The 27562-nt window shown below is 46.2% G+C and overlaps 1 protein-coding gene across 6 annotated transcripts in view; it reads right to left on the minus strand.

Annotated features, from left to right (window-relative positions):
- Positions 1 to 6287: 6287 nt before the first annotated feature.
- The window catches only part of LYPD5 (LY6/PLAUR domain containing 5), a 28395-nt gene continuing 7120 nt past the window's right edge, over positions 6288 to 27562 (minus strand). Inside the window, exons 2-7 of one of the 6 annotated variants that reach the window (XM_077983182.1) lie at positions 25153 to 25390; positions 16859 to 17219; positions 9708 to 9836; positions 8816 to 8992; positions 8458 to 8604; positions 6288 to 8052 (exon numbers count right to left, since the gene is read on the minus strand). In XM_077983182.1, the coding sequence (XP_077839308.1) occupies positions 7817 to 8052; positions 8458 to 8604; positions 8816 to 8992; positions 9708 to 9771 (624 nt within the window). In that variant the 5' untranslated portion in view covers positions 9772 to 9836; positions 16859 to 17219; positions 25153 to 25390 and the 3' untranslated portion in view covers positions 6288 to 7816. Of the gene's footprint in view, positions 8053 to 8457; positions 8605 to 8815; positions 8993 to 9707; positions 9837 to 11364; positions 11532 to 16858; positions 17220 to 23612; positions 23945 to 25152; positions 25391 to 27562 lie in introns of those variants that run through there. The other 5 variants (XM_077983184.1, XM_077983183.1, XM_077983181.1 and 2 more) reach the window with 5 other exon arrangements.

Here is a 27562-nt window from a genome sequence, read left to right on the forward strand (position 1 = left end):
CCAAACAAATAAAAGGTAGGACCACTGAGGATTTAGACCCACTGACCCCATGGAGGATTTAGACCTTTCAGGAAAACTGTTTTGGGTCATCTTGTTCAATAAAGACCACCAGCCAACTGAGGGCAAAGGAATTACATTCCACTAATTCCATTACTTGGCATGAGTAACGGAAGAGGTTAAACTTATCAACTATGGCCTTGTGACCAATTACAGAAATGCAATTACAGCTATGCATATTTTCTTCTTATTATTTTTTCTTTTTCTTTTTCTTTTTTTTTTTTTTTTTTGCGGAGTTTCATTCTTTCACCCAGGCTGGAGTGAAGTGGTGTGATCTTGGCTCACTGCAACCTCTGCCCCCTGGGTTCAAGCAATTCTCCTGCTTCAGCCTCCTGAGTAGCTGGGATTACAGGCACTTGCCACCATGCCTGGCTAATTTTTGTATTTTTAGTAGAGACGGGGTTTCGCCATGTTGGCCAGGCTGGTCTCGAACTCCTGATCTCAGGTGATCCACCCGTCTCAGCCTCCCAAAGTACTAGGATTAAAGGCGTGAGCCACTGCGCCTGGCCACATATTTTCTTCTTTGTTCTCTTTTCTTGTTTCCTCCTTCCTTCCCTCCCTCCTTTCCTTCCTTCTTCCCTCCCTTCCATTACATTCATGTATTATCCATCTACTAATTTATTTTGACCTTGCCTCATCTTTCTCTTTATCAAGTGTTTGTAAATAAAAACTTTGTGAGTAAAATCCATCTTACTTCTCCATTGCTTCCCCCACTCCATCAATATCAGATAGTTCTTGTGCATTGCAACTAGAAGACAACAATAATTGTTGAGTGAGTAGTAAAAAATGGCTAAATATTCAAACAGATGACCATAGATCAAGAATACAAAGAGATGTGTGTGACAGGGTAGGCAAAATGAATGACATGCAAACTTAAGTCCATTCAATCACAAAAATGTTACACATAATTTGGATAATTCGGGACCAATAAAGGGAATACAGACTATATTTTCTGGATCTATTCATTTATTATTTCTTTTATGTTCTTTTATGTAATATGTTGCATAAAATGCCCCAGTTCATTTGATAAGGTGATTAACTGAAGTCTTTACTCTTTTGCTCATTGGTTGTAAACAAATTAATACTTTTAAGAAAGAACCAGGCTCTTGTTTCCTCTTTGTTCCCCCATCCCCTGATACCACCACCATTTGCCTTTTCTTTTCTTTTTAGAGATAGGGTCTTGCTATGTTGCCCAACCTGGTCTCAAACCCCTGGGCTCAAGCAATCCTCCCGACTTGGTCTACCAAAGTGCTGGGATTACAGGCATGAGCCACCATGCCTTGGTTCCATTTGCCTTTTCTACCCCAGGAAAGTATTTTAAGATCTTTAAAATGTGCATTGGAAATCATATGCATATAGAAAGAGCATAAATGCCAAGTGAACAGCTCAATGAATGCTCAGATGAATAAACACAATGGTCAGGCTCCTAGATACTCCTTTACCCCTCTTCCAGTTGCAAACGCCCCCAAATAGTCACTACTGTGACTTCTGATTGCATATTTAGTTTTGCCAACTGTTGTGATTTGCTTAAATGGAAACATACAGAATGTTCTCTTGTGTGTCTTTATTCTTTTGCTCAACATTTGTTTGTGAGATTCCTCCATGCTATTGCATACACTTGTAGAGTGTTCATTCTCATTGCTGTGTAGTACTCTATTATGCCAATAGGCCACAAATTGATTTATCCACCCTACTGTTGATAGGTACTTGGGCTGTTTCTATTTTGTGACTATTATAAATTGTTCTGCTAGTACACGTCTTTTGGGAAAATGTATACACTAATTTATGATGGAGAGCTCTATCCAGGAGTGGAAATGCTGGGTCACAGTGTGGGTGCAGAGTCTGGTTTAGGTAGGTACTGAAAGATAGTTTTTGCAAGGGGTTGTTCTATTTTAAAACACACATACTACCTGGATGTGAGAATCCCAGTAGTTCCACATCCTCGCTAATAAATGCAGCTTTTTATTTTACTTTTAATTAAACTTTTTAGAGAGACAGCCAGGCTGGTCTCGCACTCCTGGGCTAAAGCAATCCTTCCGCCTCTGCCTCCCAAATTGCTGGGATTATAGGTGTGAGCCACTGTTTCCAGCAGGTGAAGGTTTTATTAGGCGAGTGCAAAAGTAATGGCGATTTTTGCATTGTTGGAATTTGCCATTTGATATCGGAATACATTCTTAAATAAATGTGGTTAATGTTATACATCTTTTTTTTTTTTTTGAGGCAGAGTCTTGCTCTGTCACCCAGACTGGAGAACAGTGGCACGATCTAGGCTTACTGCAACCTCCGCCTCCCAGATTCAGGTGATTCTCCTGCCTCAGCCTCCCGAGTAGCTGGGATTACAGTGTGCACCATCATGCCTGGCTAATTTTTGTATTTTTAGTAGGGACAGGGTTTCACCATGTTGGTCAGGCTGGTCTCGATCCTGGCTTCAAGTGATCTGCCCACCTTGACCTCCCAAAGTGCTGGGATTACAGTTGTGAGCCACCATATCCGGCCTGTTATACATCATTTTAATGGGCATTTCTTGCTTTACATTTTTTTGCTAATGACTTATTACTTGATGTTTATGTTTATTTTAGACTATGGAAATTATATTAGACAAAAAGCAAATTAGAGGGACTTTCTTATTTGAGTTCAAAATGGTCATGAAGCAGAGTTTGTTGAATCCTGAAGCACGTATTTTTATACTACAGGAATCAACAAACTTATTTCTTGTTGGCAAAAATGTGTTGATTGTAATGGTTCCTATTTTGATTCTTAAAGATGTGTGTGAGCCTAGTTATAATGATTCAGAATTCACGTTCCAGGCTGGGCATGGTGGCTCACGCCTGTAATCTCAGCACTTTGGGAGGCTGAGGAAGGTGGATCAACTGAGGTCAGGAGTTTGAGACCAGCTGACCAATATGGTGAAAGCACCACCCTCAGCACCTGCCCCTATTTCTACTAAAAATACAAAAATTACCCGGATATGGTGGCATGCACCTGTACAGTCCCAGCTACTCAGGAGGCTGGGATAGGAGAATTGCTTGAACCCAGGAGGCAGAGGTTGCAGTGAGTTGAGATCATGTCACTGCACTCCAGCCTGGGCAACAGAGCAAGACTCCATCTAAAAAATAAATAAATAAAATAAAATTTATGGTCCAAAACCATAATTACTTTTGAAAAGTGTCTCCCTCTCTGCTAAGCACTCACGAAGGCATCTGGGTGGCGATACCCAAGCAGCTACATAGCTGAGTCCACATTTTCACTTGGACTCCCCATACTATGAGTTCTAAGACAGTCAGTGCACCCCTGTCCTGCTTAGTGAGAGCTGTCAAGTATAAGCTTTTAGAAGTTTTTGAATCACTCTCATGGCAAAGAACTGCCAATTGCTCATGTATTGCATCTCACAGGAGTCCCTGGCCACCATACCTCAGGGAGAATCTTCTGTCTCAGAAGTACAGTCATACACGGCCTAACAACCCCTCGGCCAATGTCGGACTGCCTTTATCATCACTGTGGCACCATAAGATTATAAGGAAGCTGGCCGGGCGTGATGGCTCACACCTGTAATCCCAGCACTTTGGGAGGCTGAGGCAGGCGGATCACTTGAGGTCAGGAGTTTGAGACCAGGCTGGCCAACATGGTGAAACCCCATCTCTACTAAAAACACACAAAAAAATTAGCTAGACGCGGTGGCTCATGCCTGTAATCCCAGCTGCTCAGGAAGCTGCAGCAGGAGAATCGCTTGAACCTGGGAGGTGAAGCTTGCAGTGAGCCGAGATCGAGCCACCGTACTCCAGCCTGGGTGACAGAGCAAGACTCTGTCTAAACAAAAAGAAAAAAAAAAAAAAAAAAGATTACCATGAAGCTGAACAATTTCTTTTTTTCCCCCTGTTCCTCAGGCTGAAACCTATTTACGTTGTTCCTCAGGCTGAAACCTAGGAGTCATCTCAAGTACACCTCAACCAATATATCAGCAAGTCCTGTCTTCTCCACTAATAAAATCTATTCCCTGCAACCTGTAAAGGAGCAGCTAAATTAAAAATCCATTCATTTTCCAACTCCTCGCACTACCTCTGCCATCATGGGTACATCATCTCTTGCCTAGACTAGTACAGTAGCCACCTCACAGGTCTAGCTTCTATTCTTGCCACAGGGAAGCTTTTAAAATGTAAAGCACGTACACAAGAGCACATGCTGTAGATTCCGTTCGTATGAAGTTTAAAATAAGCAATATTGATCTATGATAGAAGTTGGAGTCATGGTTATCTTTGGGGTGGGAAACTGACTCTGAAGGGCTGTGAGGGAGGCTCTGGGGACATAGGCTGTAAATTTTCTACATCTTGACCTAGGTGGAGGTTATTCAGGTATGTACATATGGAAAAATTGCAATTTATGCATTTTATTGTATATATTTTATGCCTCAATGAAAGTGTTATATAACATATATTACATGTAATTATATGTGCATATAATTATATACACATACAACATATATATACACACCTATATATGATTATGGCAGTCTTCTACTTCTCCAACACTTTTTTTTTTTTTGAGACAGAGTTTCAGTCTGTTGCCCAGGATGGAATGTATTGGCATGATCTTAGCTCACTGCAACATTTGCCTCCTGGGTTCAAGCGATTCTCCTGCCTCAGCCTCCTGAGTAGCTGGGACTACAGGCCCATGCCACCACGCCCGGCTAATTTTTGTATTTTTAGTAGAGATGGGATTTCACCATATTGGCCAGGCTAGTCATGAACTCCTGACCTCAGGTCGTCTGCCCACCTCAGCCTCCCAAAGTGCTGGGATGACAGGCATGAGCCACCACACTGGCTCCAACGCATTCTGTATTAGCCTTGGATTAACCAGAAAAACAGAAGCAGTAGACGATCTATGATACAATATTTATTGCAAAGAATTGGCTTATGTGGCCGGGCTAGGCAGGTCAGAAGGAGCAAGCTGGAATCTTAGACATGGGCTGAAGCAGCTGTCCGTTGGTGCAGTTTTTTTTTTTTTTTCTTCCTCAGAGAAGCCGCATCTCTGCTCCGAAGACCTTTCAGCTGATTGAGTCAGGCCTACTCAAATTGTCTAGAACAATCTCCCTTCCTCAAAGTCAACTGATTATGAACTTTAATCGCATCTACAAAATATCCTCACATCAACACACTGATTAGTGTTTGATTGAATAACTGAAACTGTCACCTAGGTAAGTTGACACATCAAACTGGCCATCCCAACTTCAGACCACATTTGCAATAAAATCCAAAATCTGGCTGGGCATGGTGGCTCACACCTGTAATCTCAGCACTTTGGGAGGCTGAGGCAGGAGGATCGCTTGGGCCCAGGGATTTGAGACTAGGCTGGGCAGCATAGTGGGGCTCCATCTCTATAAAAAATACAAAAATTAGCAGGGTGTGGTGGCACACACCTGTAGTTTCAGCTACAAGGGAGGCTGAGGTGGGAGGATTGCTTGAGCCTGGGAGATTGAGGCCTCAGTGAGCTGATTGTGCCACTGCACTACAGCCTGGGATAGAGCGAGACCTGTCTCTAATAAATACACAAACAAAATCCAAAGTTTGCTTTGGATTGCTAGCCCATCAAAAAGGCTAGCTCCAGGCCGGGCGCGGTGGCTCAAGCCTGTAATCCCAGCACTTTGGGAGGCCGAGACGGGCGGATCACGAGGTCAGGAGATCGAGACCATCCTGGCTAACATGGTGAAACCCCGTCTCTACTAAAATATACAAAAAACTAGCCGGGCGAGGTGGCGGGCACCTGTAGTCCCAGCTACTCGGGAGGCTGAGGCAGGAGAATGGCGTAAACCCGGGAGGCGGAGCTTGCAGTGAGCTGAGATCCGGCCACTGCACTCCAGCCTGGGCGGCAGAGCAAGACTCCGTCTCAAAAAAAAAAAAAAAAAAAAAAAAAAAAAGGCTAGCTCCTTGAAGGTGGGAATTTTTGCCACTTTTGTTCCCTGCCAGCTTCCCCTTGTATGTCAGGGTGTAAAGACTGCTGAAGCCCTTGTCATGTTGGCCTTACAGAAGCATAGGAGCAGAGCATTTCTGAATTGCCCACCTTCCCCCAAGGCTGCTTGCTGACATGGAGCGAGAAGATACGGGAGGCTACTCTTGCTATGCACTTACTCTGAAAATTGCTTTCTCATTGTGCTTTGGGCATCTTGTCTGTAAAACAGGAACGTGTCTTAGTCCCTTCAGGCTGCTGTAACAAAATACCATAGACTGTATGGGTTACACATAACAGAAATTTATGTCTCACAGCTCCGGGAGTCTGGGAAGTCTACAATCAATGCACCAGCAGATTCGATGGCTGGTGAGAACCCACTTTCTTGCTTATAGGTACCTGCTGGCTGTGTTCTCATGTGGTGGAAGGGGCAAGGCAGGTCTCTGGGGCCTCTTTTATAAGGGCACTAATCCTATTCATGGAGACTCCACCTTCATGATCTCACCACCTCCCAGTAACATCATTTTGGTGATTAGGATTCAAAAGATGAATTTTGAGGAGCACAAACATTCAGACAATAGCAGTATGCAACTTACTTTTTTGCTTCCCTCACTGAGTTGCTGGAAAGATCAAGTGGCAAAAAGCATGTGAAAGAACATAGTAAAGCATGTGCACAGAGAACATGCTGAAGGATCCCATCTCTATGAAGTTCATGCACTTATGAAAGTGTCCTGTACACCCTGTGTTCCTTCCTCCCTCAGACCTTTGTCCAGGCTGTCTCCTCTACCTAGAATGCCCTTCCTCTTGCTTCTTTTTGCCAGCTACTATTGATCCTTTAGGATTTTGCTCAAGGGTTAATTCCTCCAGGAAGTCTTCCCTGATCTTTACAGCTTGGAGAATTTCACCTCGCTGAACTTTGCCTTTTGTGTTTTTCTGTGAAGTTAATTGGCACTCATGTGTTTGGGAGGTGGTGTTGCTTAGCAGTTCATGGGGCTGGGAATCTGGTTCTTGATTCTCTACTCACTAGATACACAAGCTCAACCAAGTGCTTTTGCCTTTCAGTTTGTTGACCTGTGACTTAGAGCTTATGACAGTAGCCCGCTTATACTGGGCCACTGCTGTGTCCCAGTACTAAATGTTAATCTTGTTGAATCCTCACCACAACTACTGTGAAGCAGTTCTTGTCATGATTTATAGAGTTTATTTTCACCTCCACCTTATAGGTGAGAAAATATTGGCACAGAGAGTTCAAGTAACTCGTCCATGGTCTCTGCAGGCTGAATGGTGGAGCTGGGATTTGAACCCATGCAGCTTAGCTCCAGAGCCTGGCTTAAGTAACTTGCTCATGGTCTCTGTGGGCTGAATGGCAGAGCTGGGATGTGAACCCATGCAGCTTACCTCCACAGGCTGGCCTACTAACGGTTAGGGCATACTGCTTATTGGGCCTCTCATCATGACACTAATAAAGACATCATTGTATAGCTCCCTCCTAGAGCTGCGACAAGCTCTGGAGGGAGAGCACAGGAAGCTGTGTTACGGGGTGCCTGGTGCTCAGTAAGTAACAGCTGTGATGAGAACTGTTCTTCATCAGGGCAGGACATGGCTGTTTTGCCCTCCCCTGGGATGCTGGTGACTGTGTCCAGTTTCTTCCAGTCCTGCTGACCAGGTTGGGGGGCACGAGGGAGGGAGAGATGAAAGGCCAGAGGGACAGGAGTGTAATTCTTATTTTAACATCATTTTCCAGTGAGCTTTGTGATAGGGGCTGAAGCAGCAAGAAGGAGGTGTGTGAATCCTGTCCCCAGCATCCTGGAGGGACAGTCTATGAGAGCCCCACCAGCAGGAGGACGGGGAGGAGCAGAGCCAGGACCTGTACTGCTCGGGGAGGGGTGGTGGCCAAAGCACTGTTGAAGGGCTGGATCATGGATTTCCTGTTGCAGAGGTGCCCCTCACAGCAGGAGCCCTGGAGGTCGATAGCTGTCCAGGGGCTGGTGGTGCCCTCAGTGGTGCAGGAGGGCCGGTGGCAGGTTCTGATGTACACAGGGACTGAGAAATTGCCTGGGGGTGGGCGGAGCAGTGAGGAGCCGTCAGAACTGAGGGAGACAGCTGCACTTGAACTTCCACCTTGATGGCTAGGGCCATGCCTCGGTCCTCAGACTTGCTTCAGGTTTTCCTCCTAAGACCAGGGCCAGGCCTCCTCCCTCAGACCAGGGCCATGCCTCTTCCCTCAGACCCCAGGGCCATGCCTCCGCCCTCAGACCAGGGTCATGCCTCCTCCCTCAGACCAGGACATGGCCTCCTCCCTCAGACCAGGGCCAAACCTTTTCCCTCAGACCACGGTCATGCCTCCTCCCTCAGACCAGGGCCATGTCTCCCTGTTGGGCCTGTCTGGTGTCACTACTCTCATGGTTGCCCTGCCTCCATATGTCTTGTCCAGGCCCTACCACCCTTTCAGCCCCTCACCGACTGTCATTCTGCCATTGCCCTGGAAGCAGGCGGTCTGGTCCTGGTGACACTGGACCCGTCGGGACTTGCTGATAGCGCAGTCATCCTGATGGACCCCGATACAGGCGTAGCACTCGGCGCCGCTGAGCGTCGGTGGGTCGGGTGCTGGCAAGAGAGGGTAGACGCACACTCAGGCAGTGGTACCCTGGCACAGTCGTGCGGGCTGCGCACTGCGCCAGAGCCCGTGCTTTAGCACGTCTAGGGGGCTGGGATCCTAGCGCGCCAAGAGAAGGCGCTCAGCTGAGGCCACGCCTTCCCCGAGGCTGCCCGTCCTCTCATCGTCCCGCCCGGAGCCCAGCCCCGCTCTCCCGCGCACCTTGGCTCAGGTTGGGGAGGGCGTCATGAGTCATAAGGTGGGCGTTGCACTTGTCAGTTGTGCAGCCGCGCACCACCGAGTAGTCTGGCGGCAGCGCGTCGGGGTTCGATTGCGTCTGGCCGGCAGGCGGCCCGGTCCAGCAGCCCTTCCGCACCAGGGTCACCGGCGCGCGATACCCTGGGGGCGGGATCGGGGCTCGTGCTCTGCTTCCCGAAACCCTTCTTTCTCCAGTCTCAGCGTTCTTCCTCCTCCCTCTACCCTTTTGCTTTCAGCTACACCTTCTCCCTCCTTCCCTGCTTCCTCTCACCCCCAGACCTTTTCCCCGAGTTCTTCTCTTCCTCCGCTCTTCCTTCCTGTGCTCCTCTCCCACCTTCTCTTCCTTGCTTCCTCATTGTCTCCTCCCCACACTGTTCATCTCGTCCCTCATCCACTTCTTCTTTTGTGGGGCAGGGGACGGAGTCTCGCTGTGTCGCCAGGCTGGAGTGCAGTGGCGCGATCTCGGCTCACTGCAACCTCTGCCTCCCGGGTTCAAGCGATTCTCATGCCTCAGCCTCCCGAGTAGCTGGGATTTCAGGCGCCCGCCACCACGCCCCGCTAATTTTTTTGTGTTTTTAGTAGAGACGGGGTTTCGTCTTGTTGGCTAGGCTGGTCTCAAACTCCTGACTTCGTGATCCACCAGCTTGCCTCCCAAAGTGCTAGGATTACAGGCCTGAGCCACCAACCCAGCCCTCATCCACCCTTTTCTTTCTCTTTCTCCTCTTCTTCCTCTCCCTCCCCATCTTTCTATCTTTATCTTTTCATCTTCTGCCCAATTCCCCTCCCCTTCTTCTCCCTTCTCCCGCCTTTTTCCTCCCTAATCTCTCATCCCTGTCCCCCTGTTCCCACTCCTCACCGGTGTCCAGAGAAAGGATAGCCTCAAAACACTCGTGAGGACAGGAGATGCTGGCCAGCTTCATGGCCCTGAGGTCAAAGGGGCCAAAGTAGGTGTGCTCAAAACTGTAGCACTGCAGGCCTTGGGACCCTGGGGAGAGGGACATAGTGGAGTCAGTAGGGCCACTGTGAGCCTGTCCCAGGAACTCAGAGCTCCACCCAGTCAATGACAGGCACATGGGCCTGGCCCCTCTGCTCCCAGGGAAGCCGCGCCTTGAGAGACCAGGTGCTGCTATTGCAGCTGGTCACAGCTGTGTCTGTCTCATGGCACAGTAATGACTTCTCTGCAGCTGACAGTCCAGTTTTTTTCCCTCCAGGCTGCTCCAGGTCTCCACCCTCCTCCAGGAAGCCCGCTCCCTATCTATGATTTAGAATAGGAAGGAAAAGTGATTCATTCTCACTCTGCCCATCCTTCCCCACACTTAACTCACAATGTGGACAGCACAGTAAGTGACCCCTGACGGGCAACGTGCATTCCAGGACAGGCAGAGTGACGTGTGATCCTGTAGGGCCCTGCAAACCCACGCATCGGCCCCAGCAACACACAACACTGACATAAACACACAATAACAACATATACACACGTTCATCCAGGTCTCACAAATATACACAGAATATCCTGAATGCACCCAGGCAGAGTTTTACATTCCCACATGAAACAAGTATGCCCCTAGTCCCTGCAATATAAATCCCCCTAACTAAGGCACAGCACTTCACACATGGAAAATCACACAGACACCAAAGCGTGTGTCTGTGAGGATGCTTGTGCATGTGTGATAATCATATCAACACAGAGAGGGACCAGATGCACGGAAAACCATACCCAGAGAGGTCCCAAATCACAGAAATACTGAGCACATAGACATAGAGATAAATATAGGCCTACAAATCACAGAAATACATAAACACAGACCCAGATACACAAAATTACACACGTATCTCTTTTACAAAGAAAGCAAACTCAGAAACAGACCCACAAAAGCATTTGCTCAGACTAAGACTTTGAAACCTATGCAGAGAAACACACACAAGCACAGAGACCCACAGGACGTGCTGCACGTGGACACATACAGAAATCAAACTCTCCCCATTGAGGAGCAGAAACACACAGATTTAGTTGTATGTAGGAATAGCCTCCTTTCTACCTTTCTAATTCCCTGTCTTTGTAACCACTTCCATTCTGAAATGAGTATGTTCCTGTCCTAGCCCACAATGGGGTAGAGGTTGCCGGAAGATGAAGCCAGGGTTCCTGCCATTTCTGGAAAGAGTCCTAAGGGCTCCCTGGAAATACCTTTGAATTGGGGGTTGGGCAAGGAAGAGAAGAAAGGCTGGGATGGTGGGAAGAGAGACACCAGGAAAAATGACTGACGGGAGAAGAACGAAGACAGGGAAGAGAAATGAAGATGACATAGTCTCCAGGCTCCCGCCCACCAAGACCCAGGAGTGCAGGCCCCCAGCCCCCTCCTCCCTCAGACCCAGGAGTCCAGGCCCCCAGCCCCCTCCTCCCTCAGACCCAGAAGTCCAGACCCCCAACCCCCTCCTCCCTCAGACCCAGGAGTCCAAGCTCCCAGTCCCTCTTCCCTCAGATCCAGGAGTCCAGGCCCCCAGCCCCTTCTCACTACTGGATTCAGAAGTTTGGGTACCTGTCAGGCAGAGTGCAGCCCCAAAGAGGTAGAGCAGAATGACTCTGGGGACCCCCATTGCCATTGCTGAGCTGCGCCACCTGGGACAGCTCCTCCCGCTGTGATGTGCTGCCTGGCTGGTTCTCCCTACTGAGTCCTAAGCATCCCGGCCACCCTGCCTGGCCAGTATTTCTCCATCACACCCTCCCTATGTAGGCGGGTCTCTTCCTAGGTAATCGTGATGGAACCAGGGTGATCCTCAGTTGCTGGAGGCCTGCACTTCTGGGTCTGAGGGAGGAGGGAACTAGAAGTCTGGAACCCTTAATTTTGAATGATTGGTGTCTTGCTGGCCTTCTTCCTACACCCCTCCCAACACCCTGCTCTAATCTGAGGGTGGCACATATGGCCTTTTGACTTCCCTTCCCTCCCCCTACCCCAACACACACCACCCACACAGCTTCCAATCCTGGGGCCACTTCTCCACACCCAAAGACACATTCATCGTCCCCTCCTCTAAGACTTCCCTGACCCCTAACTCCCCACTCATCCACACATCCTCAGCCTCCAATACCTCCCTGTCTCCCAGCCCTGATCAAACTAGGCTGGGCTAGCGTCTGTCTCCCCAACAGGCTGTGAACTCTTCGGGGGCCTCCAGGAATGTCTGAGATATTTTTGTATGAGTGAACAAATGAATCAATGAATGAAGACACAAACAAACAGAGAGGCACCAAGAGACAAGCAGGGGGAGATAGACACAAAAGAGAAACAGAGAGAGAGAGAGAGAGAGAGAGAGAGCGTGCCTTTGAGGAAGCAATTACACATGAGATGCAGAAAGACAGACAGCCTGGTGTGAACAGATGTGACTGTGTAGTCACACAGACAAACCAGAGGTGAAGAGGGTCACCGCGATAGACATGACATGCCCCCAAGGTGTTTCAGAAACATTTATTAAATGAATGAAATCAGGAAGATGGAGATACAGCAGACAACCAGAGGGACACTGTCCCCCGAGGACACAGACAGACCCATGTGGATGCTCAGACACTCAGCAGATGAGGAGGTCCAGGGGAGGCCCCAGCAGGTAGGTGGTGCTGGAGCAGAGACCCCAGGTTAGCACCTGCTGGTTTGTCTCACTTCTTGCTGCTTGGAGATGCTGCCTACTGGATCGGGCTCATCCACTAGCCACAGAGTAGGTGCAGTCATGTGCAGACACCTAGAATCTCAGACCCACATATGGATGGCAGAGTCCATGTAACGCTGGTGACCAAAAGAGCCTTAATGGTCTCCTCAGATCGACTAAACTTTAGACAGGTTTCTTCCTGACTCTCGGCCCCGGATCACACTTTTTGTAGAGCACTTACTTTAGAAAACTTGTGCAGTCATCCCTCAGTACCTGCAGGGTATTGGTTCCAGAGCTCTTATTGATAACAAAATCCAAGGATGCTCAAGTCCCTGATATAAAATGGTGTAGTATTTTCATACAAGCTATGTGCACCCTCCTGTATACTTTAAATTATCTCTATATTACTTATATTAGCTAATATAAACAATATGCAAATCGTTGTTATGTCATATTGTTTTCTATTTCTATGGTTTTTTTTGTTTTTTGGTTTCAAAATATTTTTTATCCAAAGTTGACTGAATCCGTGGAGGTAGAACCTGTGGATGCAAAACCCCATGGACACAGAGGGCCAAATATAATTGCAGATTCTTTCTTTGCTCCCCCTACACCCCCACACCCCACTTTTTTTTTTTTTTTTTTTGAGACGGACTCTCACTCTGTTGCCCAGGCTAGGCAGTGGCGTGATCTCAGTTCACTGCAAGTTCTGCCTCCCGGGTTCAAGTGATTTTCCTGCCTCAGCCTCCCGAATAGCTGGGATAACAGGCATGTGCCACCATGCCTAGCTAATTTTTGTATTTTTAGTAGAGACGGGGTTTCAGCATGTTGACCAGGCTGGTCACGAACTCCTGACCTCAAGTGATCTGTCCGCCTCAGCCTCCCGAATTGTTGGGATTACAGATGTGAGCCACCGCGCCTGACCTTCTCTGCCCATTTGAAATGCAGGCAAATCTCCTGGTCTCTTGCCAGTGTTACAACCCAGGAATGTCTTTTTCAAGGACCTGGGAATTATCCCTTTGAAATCATCAAGGGAGACAGCAACCCTATCTCCGAGTCTCTGTGCGAGGGTAGGAGCCTCACTTTGATAACTGACAAACAGGAAACCCAGATGGCCCAATCACAGAGAAAAACGTTTTCAGACTCAGGAATAACTCCATGTGATGGACACATCCCATTGACCCACCTGCCCCTATTGTCCTCCAGTACTTTTCCATTAACTTACCTAGGGCTTAAACACCCTAGCATGTTTGTTTCAGTGGAGTCGAGTTCAGTCTCTTTCCCTATTGCTCACCTTGAATAAAGTCTCCCTTGCCTGTGTAATTCTTCTTTGACAGCAGCCACTGTGAACACTCACCAGGCTATGTCCAACCTTACCCTTATCTTGCCAAATCCCTCCTCTTCCCATCAGGCCTCACTTCCCAGAACCTGTTTTGCATCCAAATTATTCTTCCTTCCTGATTCTCCAGTTTCTGCCCCAGGCTCTAAGTGGGGGTCTATCCAGACCAGGGCAAGGTTGTGCTCAGTGTCTCTGGAGAGTGGAGTCTGGCCAGGAAGGAGGATGGGTTTTCTGAAGTCTCCGTGGAAGGTGAAGGCATTGGAGGTCTTCACAGCAGTTTTCAGTTTCAAGGATTGAGGCTTACAGGGTAGGCCAACCAGTCTGGTGAGTGTGTGAGTATGTGAGTGCTGTGTGCACTTTTGATTCTGGTATCCTTCAGGTGCTTTTGGAGACTTTGAAGTGTCAGCTCCCCGTACCTTTTGGGAGCATCCGTCTGGCTGTCCTCATCTGCCTGGTGTGTGAGTGTTCACGAGTCTGTTGAATGCCTTAGAATTTTGAATGCCTTAGAATGTTCTCAAGGATCTTCTGTTGCATTCCATCAGTTTCCACGCATGGTTCCATTTCCAATCATGTTTGCAAACATCTTGCCTCTCAAAAATTTTTTTCCATATTTGATTTTCATAAGCAGTTTACTAAATGTGGGTAGCTTCTAGACTTTGTGGCCCAAATAGTTGAGAAGTATTTAGTATTTCTTGCCTTATTTGAAATGATTCCATTAATCAAACAAGTCATAATTGTAATGCGTTTTAAGATATTATTCCCTAAATAACGTGGGTCATCCCTTGCTTCCAATCTTCATGTTCTGCATGAATGTTCTTCCAAACATTATCAGAATTGTGAATTTTCTTTTGGAACTCTAGTCATTACCTTGTCAAAAATTGGATCATCCAGATTGTGTGCCAATATATTCCTTTGTTATTTTGTTATTTTTATTTTTTGAGACCCAGTCTCACTCTGTCGCCCAAGCTGGAGTGCAGCGGCACCATCTTGGCTCACTGGAACCTCCGCCTCCCAGGTTCAAGTGATTCTCCTGCCTTAGTCTCCCAAGTAGCTGGGATCACAGGTGCCTGCCACCATGCCTGGCTAATTTTTGTATTTTTAGTAGACACAGGGTTTCACCATGTTGGCCAGGCTGCTCTCGAACTCCTGACCTCAGGTGATCCACCCTCCTCGGCCTCCCAAGGTGTTGGTATTACAGGTGTGAGCCACCACACGCGGCCTCTTTTGTTGTTTTCACATACATTCTTCCTGCAGCATCAATATTTCTTTCTTTCAAATCAGATCTTAATTTTCTTTTACAGTTCAGTAGTATCAGGTGTATTCATGTTGTACAATCAATATCCAGAACTTTTCATCTTGCAAAACTGAAACTGTTTACCCATCAAACAACTCTCCTTTCTTCTATCCCTCCTCCCCACACTCCCTGGCAAGCACCATTCTACTTTGTTTCTGTGAATTTGACTACTCTAGATCAGGGATCCCCAACCCCCGGGCCTGGTACCAGTACCTGTTAGGAATGGGGTGCACAGCAAGAGGTGAGCATTGGGCAAGGCAGGGAAAACTCATCTGTACTTACAGCCTCTCCCCATTACTTATACTACCAGCTGAGCTCTGTCTCCTGTCAGATCAGTGACTTAGATTCTCATAGGAGCGTGAACCCTATCGCGAACTGCGCATGCAAGGGGTCTAGGCTGTGCATTCCTTATGAGACTCTAATGCCTGATGATCTGTCACTGTCTCCTACCACCCCTAGATGGGACCATCTACTGACAGGAAAACAAGCTCAGTGGGTCGGGCGTGGTGGCTCACATCTGTAATCCCAGCACTTTGGGAGGCTGAAGCAGGAGGATCACTTGAGGTCGGGAGTTCAAGATCAACCTGGTCAACATGGTAAAACCCCATCTCTACTAAAAATATAAAAATTAGCTGGGCATAGTGGGTGCGCCTGTAATCTTAGCTACTCAGGAAGCTGAGGCAAGAGAATCCTTGAACCCAGAAGGTGGAAGCTTGTGATGAGCTAAGATCACACCACTGCAGTACAGCCTGGGCGACACAGCAAGACTCTGTCTCAACAAAACAAAACAAAACAAAACAAACCCAACAAGCTCAGGGCTCTCACTGATTCTACATTATGGTGACTTGTATAATTATTTCATCATATATTACAATGTAATAATAATATAAATAAAATGCACAATAAATGTAATGCTCCTGAATCATCTGAAACCCTCCCCAACCCCCCCCGGTCCATGGAAAAATTGTCTTCCACACAATCGGTCCCTGGTGCCCAAGAGGTCGGGGACCACTGCTCTGGATAACTCATATAAGTGAAGTCATATAGTACTTGTCCTTTAGTAACTGGCTTATTTCATTTAGCATAATGTCCCCAAGGTACAACCATGTTGTTTGCAGCATGTGTCAGAATTGCCTTCCTTTTAAAGGCTGAACAATATCCCATTGTGTGGATATACCACATTCTATTTATTCATTCATCCATCCATCAATGGACACTGGGGGTGTTTCGCCTCTGGGCTATTGTGAGTGATGCTGTTATGAATATGGCTGTACAAATATCTGTTTGGGACCCTGCTTTGAATTTTTTTTGGTTATTACATCAAATAATTTTGAATGTTGCACACTCTTATGGAACTGCCCCTCATCTCATTTTCTTTCTTTTCTTCTTCTTTTTTTTTTTTTTTTTTTTTTTTGGCAGAGTTTCACTCGTGTTGCCTAGGCTGGAGTGCAATGGTGAGATCTCAGCTCACTGCAACCTCTGTCTCCCAGGTTCAAGCGATTCTCCTGCCTCAGCCTCCTGAGTAGTAGCTAAATTTACAGGCAACTGCCACCATGCCCAGCTAATTTTTGTATTTTTAGTAGTGACAGGGTTTCACCATGTTGGCCAGGCTGGTCTTGAACTCCTCCTGACTTCAGGTGATCGCCCGCCTCAGCCTCCCAAAGTGTTGGGATTACAGGTGTAAGCCAACGCGCCCGGCCCACCCTCTCATTTTCAAATAATGTATGATAGCTGTGCTCACCTGTGTTGTTGCAGGCTGGGCTCTCCTGGGAGGCAGATTGTGAGGCTGAGATTAGTGTGCAGGACCTTGGGATCAACAGCTGCGAAAAGGAGGCAAAGGAAGCTGGATTTTGAGCAGAGGGCGAGATTGGGTCCTGATTCAGTCAAAACAAGGGTTCAGTGCACCCCAGGGGGAGGTCTGGTACTGGGCTTGTGGGTTCTGGTCAGCTGAGGCAACGTCCAAGGGGCTGACGTCAGAAGCAGTTGTCAGAGTCCTTCATTCTTGAAGAGATCTTGGTGGCAAATCACAGCATCCACACCACATTCTACTCATTTCTTTGCCTTAGTGTATTTTTCTCCGCCTCTAGTGTATTTTTTTCCACCTGTTTGAAATAAAGATTAATTACAGAATCCTTTGAGATTAAACAAAGTTACATGATCTGGTCATTTATTCCTCAGTTGAAAAAATTGATGTGAAACAACTTTTCCGTCTATCGTTACTGTCTTTTGGAAGTTAAATGTTCTTTTTTTTTTTTTGAGACAGAGTCTCCCTCTGTTGCCTAGGCTGGAGTGCAGTGGCGTGATCTTGACTCACCTCTGCCTCCCAGGTTCAAGTGATTCTTACGTCTCAGCTTCCAGACAGGCTGGGATTACAGGTGTCCGCCACCACGACTGGCTAATTTTAATATTTTTAGTAGAAACGGGGTTTCACCATGTTGGCCAGGCTGGTCTTGAACTCCTGACCCCAACTGATGTACTGGCCTCAGCCTCCCAAAGCACTGAGATTGCAGGCATGAGCCACTGTACCCAGCCTAATTGCTCTTATTTAAGGCAAATAACTTTTAAGAGTTTAAATTTAAGGGTTTGATATTTAAATATTCACATTTAAAGAGTTTAATATTTAAATTAGGTGGCTGGGTACCTGGATTGATGAAAAGAACATGTAATTAAAGGGTTCATTTATTCTCCATTTTTCCTGTCTTCCAGTTATTTCTTGAATTTTCTTTTCTTGGCTTACACAAAAGTGGAAGGAGTAAATTCATGGTCTATTCTGCTCAATCAGTAACGGATCTGTGCTACATTCTGCCAAAACAGCAGCTGTGGAAATTTTTTCCCTTTGCAACTTTGTTTTTCTCAAAAATTCATTCAATGATCCACTTGGTTTCATAATAGCTTTCCATTTTCTGGTCCTGATTATTTTTCGTCCTTGATAGACATCAAATAAGGTTAATATTTTATCTTAGAATTTTAGCATCTTTCAATACTGTGTAGGTAACAAATCATTAAATTTTCATGAGTTTATTTTTATACTCATGAAATTTCTAAAGCAATAATAAACAACTACTATAATAATATAATTAACAGACTTGCATAATACTCTTTAATTTCAACCCACACACATTCTTTGTGGATGATTAATGGTAACTGGATATTAGTTTGTTGTGTTATTGTTGTTCTTGCTTTGAGTCAGAGTCTCGCCCTGTCACCCAGGCTGGAGTGCAATGGCATGGTCTTGCTCACTGCAACCTCTGTCTCCCGGGTTCAAGTGATTCTCCTGCCTCAGCCTCCCGAGTAGCTGGGATTACAGGCGCCTGTCACCACACCCAGCTAATTTTTGTATTTTTAGTAGAGACGTGGTTTCGCCATGTTGGCAGGCTGGTCTCGAGCTCCTGACCTCGTGATCTGTCCGCCTCAGCCTCCCAAAGTGCTGGGATTACAGGCGTGAGTCACCGCGCCTGGCTGGATATTAGTTATTATACAGTGATTTGTGCCAAGTGAAAGGACTTGTAGATTTATTTATTTATTTATTTATTTATTTATTTATTTATTTAAGACAGAGCTTCGCTCTTGTTGCCTAGGCTGGAGTGCAATGGCGCGATCTCAGCTCACTGCAACCTTCACCTCCCGGGTTCAAGCGATTCTCCTGCCTCAGCCTCTGTAGCTGGGATTACAGGCGACTGCCACCACACCCGGCTAATTCACTGGGGTAATGTTTTGTATTTTTAATAGCGACAGGGTTTCACCATGTTGGTCAGGCTGGTTTTGAACTCCTGACCTCAGGTGATCCACCTGCCTCGGCCTCCCAAAGTTCTGGGATTACAGGTGTGAGCCACCATGCCTGGTCAAGACTTGTAGATTTAAACATAGAATTCAACAATTCCAGTCTGGTAGAGTAAAGAATTAGATGAAAATATGAACTGCAATATGAAATACTAAATACAGACAATGTGCTGGCACCATTAGGGACTTTAAAAAAATGTTCTGCATATCAGGTGGAAGAGCAGCTCATTGTTTAGAAGCACAGGCTATTTTAAATGACATAAAATCAACAGGTTTTTCCATTTCAAAACCAATGTCTCCTTAGTATATGGAAGTAGAATGGTAGCTACCAACCCTTTTGGAACAAGACACTTTACTGCCATCTGCTGGAACATAGTTGCAATAAATTGTAAATCACTTTTGCAGCCGGCAATAGAATACACAACACAAAATAATTTTCAAAAAGTTGTTTTCAAAATACTAAAGATGTCTGTGAAATGAAAAGCACCTCCTTAGGTGTAGTGCTCTTGTGCAGTGCCCAACATGAACAACTGCACATGGTGACAGTAGAATCATGGCATCTGCAAAATAAAATCCGTTTTATTTTTTCCTTTCCAATCTTTATGCCTTTTTTTCTTTTTCTTGCTTTATTGTATAGGCTAGAACCCCCAGTACATAATTGAATATAATTAATGGGAGTAAAAATGCTTGTCTTGCTACTGATGTTGTTATATAGTTGTGTGTTTTTTTGAGACAGGGTCTTGCTCTGTTACCCAGGCTGGAGTGCACTGGCATAATCATGGGTTACTGCAGCTTCAACCTGCTGGGCTCAAGTGATCCTCCCTCCTCAGCCTCTTGAGTAGCTGGGACCACAGTTGTGTGCCCCTATGCCTGACTAATTTTGCTAATTTATTTTTTCCTTCCTTCCTTCCTTCCTTCCTTCCTTCCTTCCTTCCCTCCCTCCCTCCCTCCCTCCTTCCTTCCTTCCTCTTTTTCTTTCCTTCTTTTCCCTCTTTTTCTTTCTTTCTTTTCTTTTCTTTCTTTCTTTCTTTCTTTCTTTCTTTCTTTCTTTCTTTCTTTCTTTCTTTCTGTCTTTCTTTGTCTTTCTCTCTCTCTCTCTCTTTCTTTCCTTCTCTTTCTGTCTTTATCTTTCTTTCTTTTTTTTGGACAGAGTCTCGCTCTGTTGCCCAGCTGGAGTGCAGTGATCTTGGTTCACTGCAACCTCTGCCTCCCAAGTTCAAGCAATTCTCGTGCCTCAGTCTCCCGAGTAGCTGGGACTACAGGTGCATGCCACCACACTCCACTAGTTTTTGTATATTTAGCAGAGACAGGGTTTCACCATGTTGGCCAGGCTGGTCTCAAACTCCCGACCTCAAGTGATCCACCCACCTCAGCCTCCCAAAGTGCTGGGATTACAGACATGAGCCACTGGGCCTGACCTGATCTTTTATTTCTTACAGAGATGGAGTCTTGGCCGGGCACAGTGGCTCACGCATGTAATCCTAGCACTTTGGGAGGCCAGGGCAGGTGGATCACCTGAGGTCGGGAGTTCGCGACCAGCCTGACCAACATGGAGAAACCTCGTCTCTGCTAAAAATACAAAATTAGCTGGGTACGGTGGCGCATGCCTGTAATCCTACCTACTTGGGAGGCTGAGACAGGAGAATTGCTTGAACTCAGGAGGCGGAGGTTGCAATGAGCCGAGATCGTGCCACTGCACTCCAGCCTGGGCAACAAGAGTGAAACTCCAGCTCAAAAACAAACAAGCAAACAAGGCCGGGCGCGGTGGCTCACGCCTGTAATCCCAGCACTTTGGGAGGCCGAGACGGGCGGATCACGAGGTCAGGAGATCGAGACCATCCTGGCTAACACGGTGAAACCCCGTCTCTATTAAAAATACAAAAAAATTAGCCGGGCATAGTGGCGGGCGCCTGTAGTCCCAGCTACATAGGAGGCTGAGGCAGGAGAATGGCGTGAACCCGGGAGGCAGAGCTTGCAGTGAACCGAGATCACGCCATCGCACTCCAGCCTGGGCGACTGAGCAAGACTCCGTCTCAAAAAAAAAAAGTTCATAAAGAATTATTAAATATCCTTTTTATTTTTATTTTATTTACAGCAAACGAGGCTCTAAATAAAAGGTGAGAGGTGAATATTTTGAATCAACTTGATGTAAGCAATGTTTCACAGATTAACTTTGAAATATAAATGACATGTGGCTGGGTGCCATGGCTCATGCCTGTAATCCCAGCACTTGGGAGGCTGAGGCAGGAGTATTACTTGAGCCCAGGAGCTTGAGGGAAAAAAAAAAAAAAGGATAACATGGAATAGTTGAGAAATGTGACATCATGAAAATAAAGGCGGTTTTTCTAAATTTTATTGTAAACAAATTTAAAGGTGTGAAAGTGTTGAAAAATTAGCTCACTGGCTGGGTGCAGTGGCTCATGCCTGTAATCCCAGCACTTTGGAAGGCCAAGGTGGGCAGATCAGCTGAGGTCAGGAGTTCAAGACCAGCCTGGCCAACATGGCGAAACGCTGTCTCTACTAAAAATACAAAAATTAGCCGGATATGGTGGTGGGCGCCTATAATTCCAGCTACCTGGGAGGCAGAGGCAGGAGAATCGCTTGGACCCGGAAGGCAGAGGTTGTAGTGAGCAGAGATTGTGCCACTGCACTCTATTAGATTGGGTACTCAGTAGTGGCGGTAACTTGATTAGCTTCGGTGAGTGGGAGCCTCTGCGTGGTGCCCTCCCGCAGTAATGAGTTTATGCAAGATCTGGTTGTTAAAGAGTCTGGAACCTCCACCGTCTCTCTCTTGCTCTGTCTTTTGCCATGTGACACACCTCTTCCCCCTTTGTCTTCCACCATGATTGTAAGCTTCCTGAGGCCTCACCAGAAGCAGATGCTGGCGCTATACTTCTTGTACAGTATGGACTAACATACAGGCATAGCTTTCATCCTTGCCACCACGGCCGCTCTGTTCATGAGACCATTGAACCAGCATGGGACTGGCTGAGGAGATGGACAAACTTACTTTCATGGGATGAATCATCACTGTTGTTAAGAGCCTTCTTTGTGGAGGATTATTGTTTTTATTTATTTACTTTTTAAGACACAGTTTCACTCTGTTGCTCAGGCTGGAGCACAGTGGTGCAATCTTGGCTCACTGCAACCTCCGCCTCCTGGGTTCAAGTGATTCTCTTGTCTCAGTCTCTTGAGTAGCTGGGATTACAGGTGCACACCACCATGCCCGGCTAATTTTTGTATTTTTAGCAGAGATGGGGTTTCACCATGTTGGCCAGGCTGGTCTCGAACTCCTGACCTCAAGTGATTTGCCTGCATCAGCCTCCCAAAGTTCTGGGATTACAGGCATGAGCCACTGCGCCCAGCCAAGGATTATTTTTTGAAGGCATTAGGATGAGACACATACATGTATGCTTTTTGTGTGTACGCCCATGAATTTATCCACATACTTCTTCCTAGACCTACTTGCCCCTGAGCTTCCAGTCTCATTCCTTACAAGATTCTGACCAAATAGAAAGCCATGGGCCATTTCCCAGGAGCCCATGTACATCTGCACATTGGGCCACATCTCACTCCAATTTAAGTGCAGGGGCCAGGTGTGGTGGCTCAGCCTGTAATCCCAGCACTTTGTGAGCCTGAGGCGGGAGGATAGCTCGAGCCCAGGAGTTCAAAATCAATCTGGGCAACATAGGGAGACTCCACCTTTACAAAACATTTAAAACAAATTAGCTGGTGTAGTGGTGCACACCTGTAGTCCCAGCTACTGGGGAGACTGAAATGAAAAAATCACTTGAACCCAAGAGATTGAGGCTGCAGTGAGCTATGATCCTACCACTGCACTCCAGCCTGGGTAACAGAAAAAGACCTATCTCTAAGACACACAAACAGATGAAGTGAAGATCTCCGATCACAGCTCTGTACACCAGGATTTACCTTCACCACTGCCTGTAGGACCCACCTCTGAGTAGTGGTCCTATAATACGATAATTCAGGTTCAGCTTCCAAAATATATCAGTCATACTGATCCATCTATGAGCCAGACCTTTTCTTCCTTAATTTTCTACAGTAAAATCTTCATATGATGTCATGAATGTGAATTAAAGGAACAACATAGCTGCAACCAAGGCCAATGACATGAGAGTCTGAGCTGTCTGTGTAACTCTTTTGTGCCATCTAGATCTCTTACAATGAATTACTACTGTGCCAAAATGACATTGTGATTCAGTGGGTTAGATACCCAACTCGTGACAGGTAGTTTTAGTCATATAGATACTTGATGTCCCATGGTCAAAATCACAGACTCTATTAGTACTCAGCAGCTGGTTTTCTTTTTTTTTTTTTTTTTTTCTTTTTTTTTTTTTTTTTTGAGACGGAGTCTGGCTCTGTCGCCCAGGCTGGAGTGCAGTGGCCGGATCTCAGCTCACTGCAAGCCCCGCCCCCCGGGTTCATGCCATTCTCCTGCCTCAGCCTCCCGAGTAGCTGGGAGTACAGGCGCCCGCCACCTCGCCCGGCTAATTTTTTTTTTTGTATTTTAGTAGAGACGGGGTTTCACCGTGTTAGCCAGGATGGTCTCGACTCGATCTCCTGACCTCGTGATCCGCCCGTCTCGGCCTCCCAAAGTGCTGGGATTACAGGCTTGAGCCACCGCGCCCGGCCAAACAGCAGCTGGTTTTCAAATTGAAAGCACTTATATGCTGCATAATAATTGGACTTACTTCAGAACCTTACGGGCTGTAATTTTGCTTTTGTATCTTGCCAGAGACTCCACATAACAGCTCCAACCATCACAGATAGAGCTGACACCATCGAAGTTGCTGATTCATGTGGCTCAGGGACAGAGAGATTGCATCACAGGCTTTACCTGCTGTAGAGCCCTCACCTGCTTTGAAACTCAGCAGCCTTCAAGTTTATCTGAAAAATGAGTCAGAACAATATTCCAGGCCAGGCATGATGGCTCACACCTGTAATTCCAGTACTTTGGGAGGCCAAAGTGGGGGGATTGCTTGAAGCCAGAGTTTGAGGTCAGCCTGGGCAATAGAGTGAGAACCTATTTAAAAAAAAAAAAAAAAAAGAAAGAAAGAAAAAGCAGTTTGAGACCAGTGTGGGCAACACAGGGAGACCCCTTCTCCACAAAAAATTTAAAAACTAGCTGGGCACGGTGGCATGTGCCTGTAGTCCCAGTTACTTGGGAGGCTGAGGTGGCAGGATCTACTTGAGCCAGGGAGGTCAAGGTTGCAGTGAGCTGTGATCGTGCCACTGCACTCCAGCCTGGGCAATAGAGCGAGACCCTGTCTAAAATGAAAACAAAACCAAAAACCAGCTATAAAAGACAGCTAGAACAGGCCGGGCGCAGTGGCTCAAGCCTGTAATCCCAGCACTTTGGGAGGCCGAGACGGGTGGATCACGAGGTCAGGAGATCGAGACCATCCTGGCGAACACCGTGAAACCCCGTCTCTACTAAAAAAATACAAAAAACTAGCCGGGCGAGGTGGCGGGCGCCTGTAGTCCCAGCTACTCGGGAGGCTGAGGCAGGAGAATGGCGTAAACCTGGGAGGCGGAGCTTGCAGTGAGCTGAGATCCGGCCACTGCACTCCAGCCCGGGCTACAGAGCGAGACTCTGTCTCAAAAAAAAAAAAATAAATAAAAATAAAAAATAAAAATAAAAAATAAAAGACACCTAGAATTATTTAAAAAAGAGAAAAAAAGAACACTATTCTGAAGTGTGATTTATATATGAATCATATAAATCTATATATTATACATATACACACATCTATATACACCCATCTATTAATTTAATTTAATTTAATTTAATTTAATTTTTGAGACAGTTTCACTTTGTCACCCAGGCTGGAGTGCAATGGCGTGATCTCAGCTCACCACAATCTCTACTTCCTGACTTCAAGCGATTCCCCTGCCTCAGCCTCCTGAGTAGCTGGGACTAAGGGCATGTACCACCATACCTAATTTTTGTATTTTTAGTAGAGAGGGGGTTTCGCCATGTTGGCCAGGCTGGTCTCGAACTCCTAACCTCAAGTGATCCACCCGCCTTGACCTCCCAAACTACTGGGATTCCAGGCGTGAACCACCATGCCCCACCCTATCTATCGATCGATCGATCTATCTATCTATCTATCTATCTATCTATCTATCATCTATCATATATCTATCACTTTCAAATGTCAAAGAGCCCTACCAAATTATGTGCCTCTTTATCAGTTTAGGAAGTGTGAGTTGTAATAATTTATTCTTTACCTTAAGGGAGATATTATGGCATGTCCCAGATGATTGGACTTCTAAAATCTTCATTGATGTGGTAAGTTAGTGAACTTTCATGAGGTTTATCTCCCTCTTTCTGTCATTCATTTGCATTACTATGGTTTCTACAGTGATTGCCACTTCCTGATCACCAGGTCCAATTAGATGATGTTATTGGTGGAATGAACCAGTGCTATGTTCTTCAGAATGTAAAGATGACCAAGGCCTCTGTGGACTACAACATAATGGAGATTAGGAGGGTTATCAGGAACCTGGGGCAAGATAGTGCTGCAGTCCTTACCATGCACACATGAATGGCTTTTGATTCTCCTAAATGTCAGAGATCAAGTAAAATACATTTGTCAGATCACTAAGCACATACTAAGAACCAAAAACTAGGTTGGTCAACTCCAGTAAAGATGCCACATCTGACATAGCAGCTGAAATTGGAGCTGCTATTTGTTTACATTTAAAGTAGTCACTATAAATTAGCTTTGGCCACATAATCAGTGATATGGTTTGACTGTGTCCCCACTCAAGTCTCGAATTGTAGCTCCCATAATTCCCACATGTTGTGGGAGGGACCCGGTGGGAGATAACTGAATCATGGGGTGGGGGATTCCCCCATGCTGTTCTCATGATAGTGAATAAGTATCATGAGAGCTGATGGTTTTATAAGGGGAAACCCTTTTTGCTTGGCTATCACTCTGTCTTTGCTGGCCGCCATGTAAGACATCCCTTTGCTCTCTCTTGCTCTTCTGCCATGATTGTGAGGCCTTCCCAGGCATGTGGAACTATGAGTCCATTAAACCTGTCTTTATCAGTTACCCAGTCTCGGGTATGTCTTTATCAGCGGTGTGAAAAAGAACTAATACAATCAGTAACCCCAAAACTTAGAGGCTTGAAATTACAAATATTATTTCTCACAATTCTGGGGGCTTTATGAGCATTTCTTTTGCTCTGGGCTGGTTTGGCTGCAGCTGGATAGTATAGTCAGGCCTCACTCAAATTTCTAATGGTTGGTTGGTTATTGTCAGGCGGGTGGGTATGAGGATAACTTGGCCTTATGTTTCTCATCATCCCTCAGTCTAGTTCAGGCTTGCTTGAACTCATGGGAGCTGGGTTCAAAATGCAACAAGAAAGCGATTTCCATTCAGTGAGCATTTTTCAAACCTCTATACATGTCACATTTACTAATGTCTCCAAGAAAATCAAACGTACATGCCCAGATTCAAGGAGTGGAGAAACTGACTCCACCTTTGAAGGGAAGACCTGCAAAGTCATGTTGCAAAGAATATACACACAGGAATGGGAAGAATTTGTGGATTTTTTTTTTCAATCTACCACATCCACTACCTTCAGTCATGCAGGTTTTTTGCAGGGGCCAAGTGAAATGAATGGGGATATGATACGGACAAAGAATCCTTCATCCTCTTACTTTTTGATGATGACGCAATCTCTGTAATTCCTCCCACAACACAGTATTGAGTTTGAAGGGTTTCCATTTGGCCCTTTATACCATAAGGACTCTTTTTTTTTTTTTTTCTTTTTTTTTGAGACGGAGTCTCACTCTGTCGCCAGGCTGGAGTGCAGTGGCGTGATCTCAGCTCACTGCAATCTCTGCCTCCTGGGTTCAAGCTATTCCCCTGCCTCAGCCTCCCAAGTAGCTTGGATTACAGGTGCGCACCACCACACTTGACTAATTTTTTGTATTTTTAGTAGAGACGAGGTTTCACCTTTTTGGCCAGGATGGTCTCAATCTCCTGGCCACGTGATCCACCCGCCTTGGCCTCCCAAAGTCCTGGGATTACAGGCATGAGTCACCGCGCCTGGCCCATAAAGACTCTTAGTTCACAAGTTAGGAAGCCACTATAATAGGTTCTACCAGAAGATGAGCATATCTATCCCAAATATATGTTAAAGGGTAGAGGAAAACAACCATAGGGTGAGTTCATGGACTCACCAAACTCACTGTGAGATCAGACTTGGGCCAAACGTGGATAAGTAACAAGCTTAAAATCCTATCACAAGGATCTTGAAGGTCTCTCCTGGAAACACTCCTCTTAGCTTACATTCCCTACAGGGAGGACCCTAAGAAGTTTCTGTGCTATTATTTTATCAGCAGGTACAATTCCAGGGAGGCAGGAGGGAGGGAAAAGTATAGTGTGGTAGGGAAGGAGAGAACACTTGTATGAAGGTCTTACTGAGCTGGCCACTGCTTGCTATCAAGGGTAATTGATGTTTAATTTTGTATTTTAAGACCATCTAGCTGAGGAGAAGAAGGGAGGTGAATTCATCCACTGGCTCCTATTACCTATTCATGAAAGGTTTGTCCCACAGACTATTAACTCCACTGTACTTCCAGGTCGCGTGTGAATAGTTCAATGGGTTCTGTAACCTCTCACGA

Source organism: Macaca mulatta, chromosome 19 (assembly GCF_049350105.2).
Source record: "Macaca mulatta isolate MMU2019108-1 chromosome 19, T2T-MMU8v2.0, whole genome shotgun sequence".
In the NCBI taxonomy this organism is placed as follows: Eukaryota; Metazoa; Chordata; class Mammalia; order Primates; family Cercopithecidae; genus Macaca; species Macaca mulatta.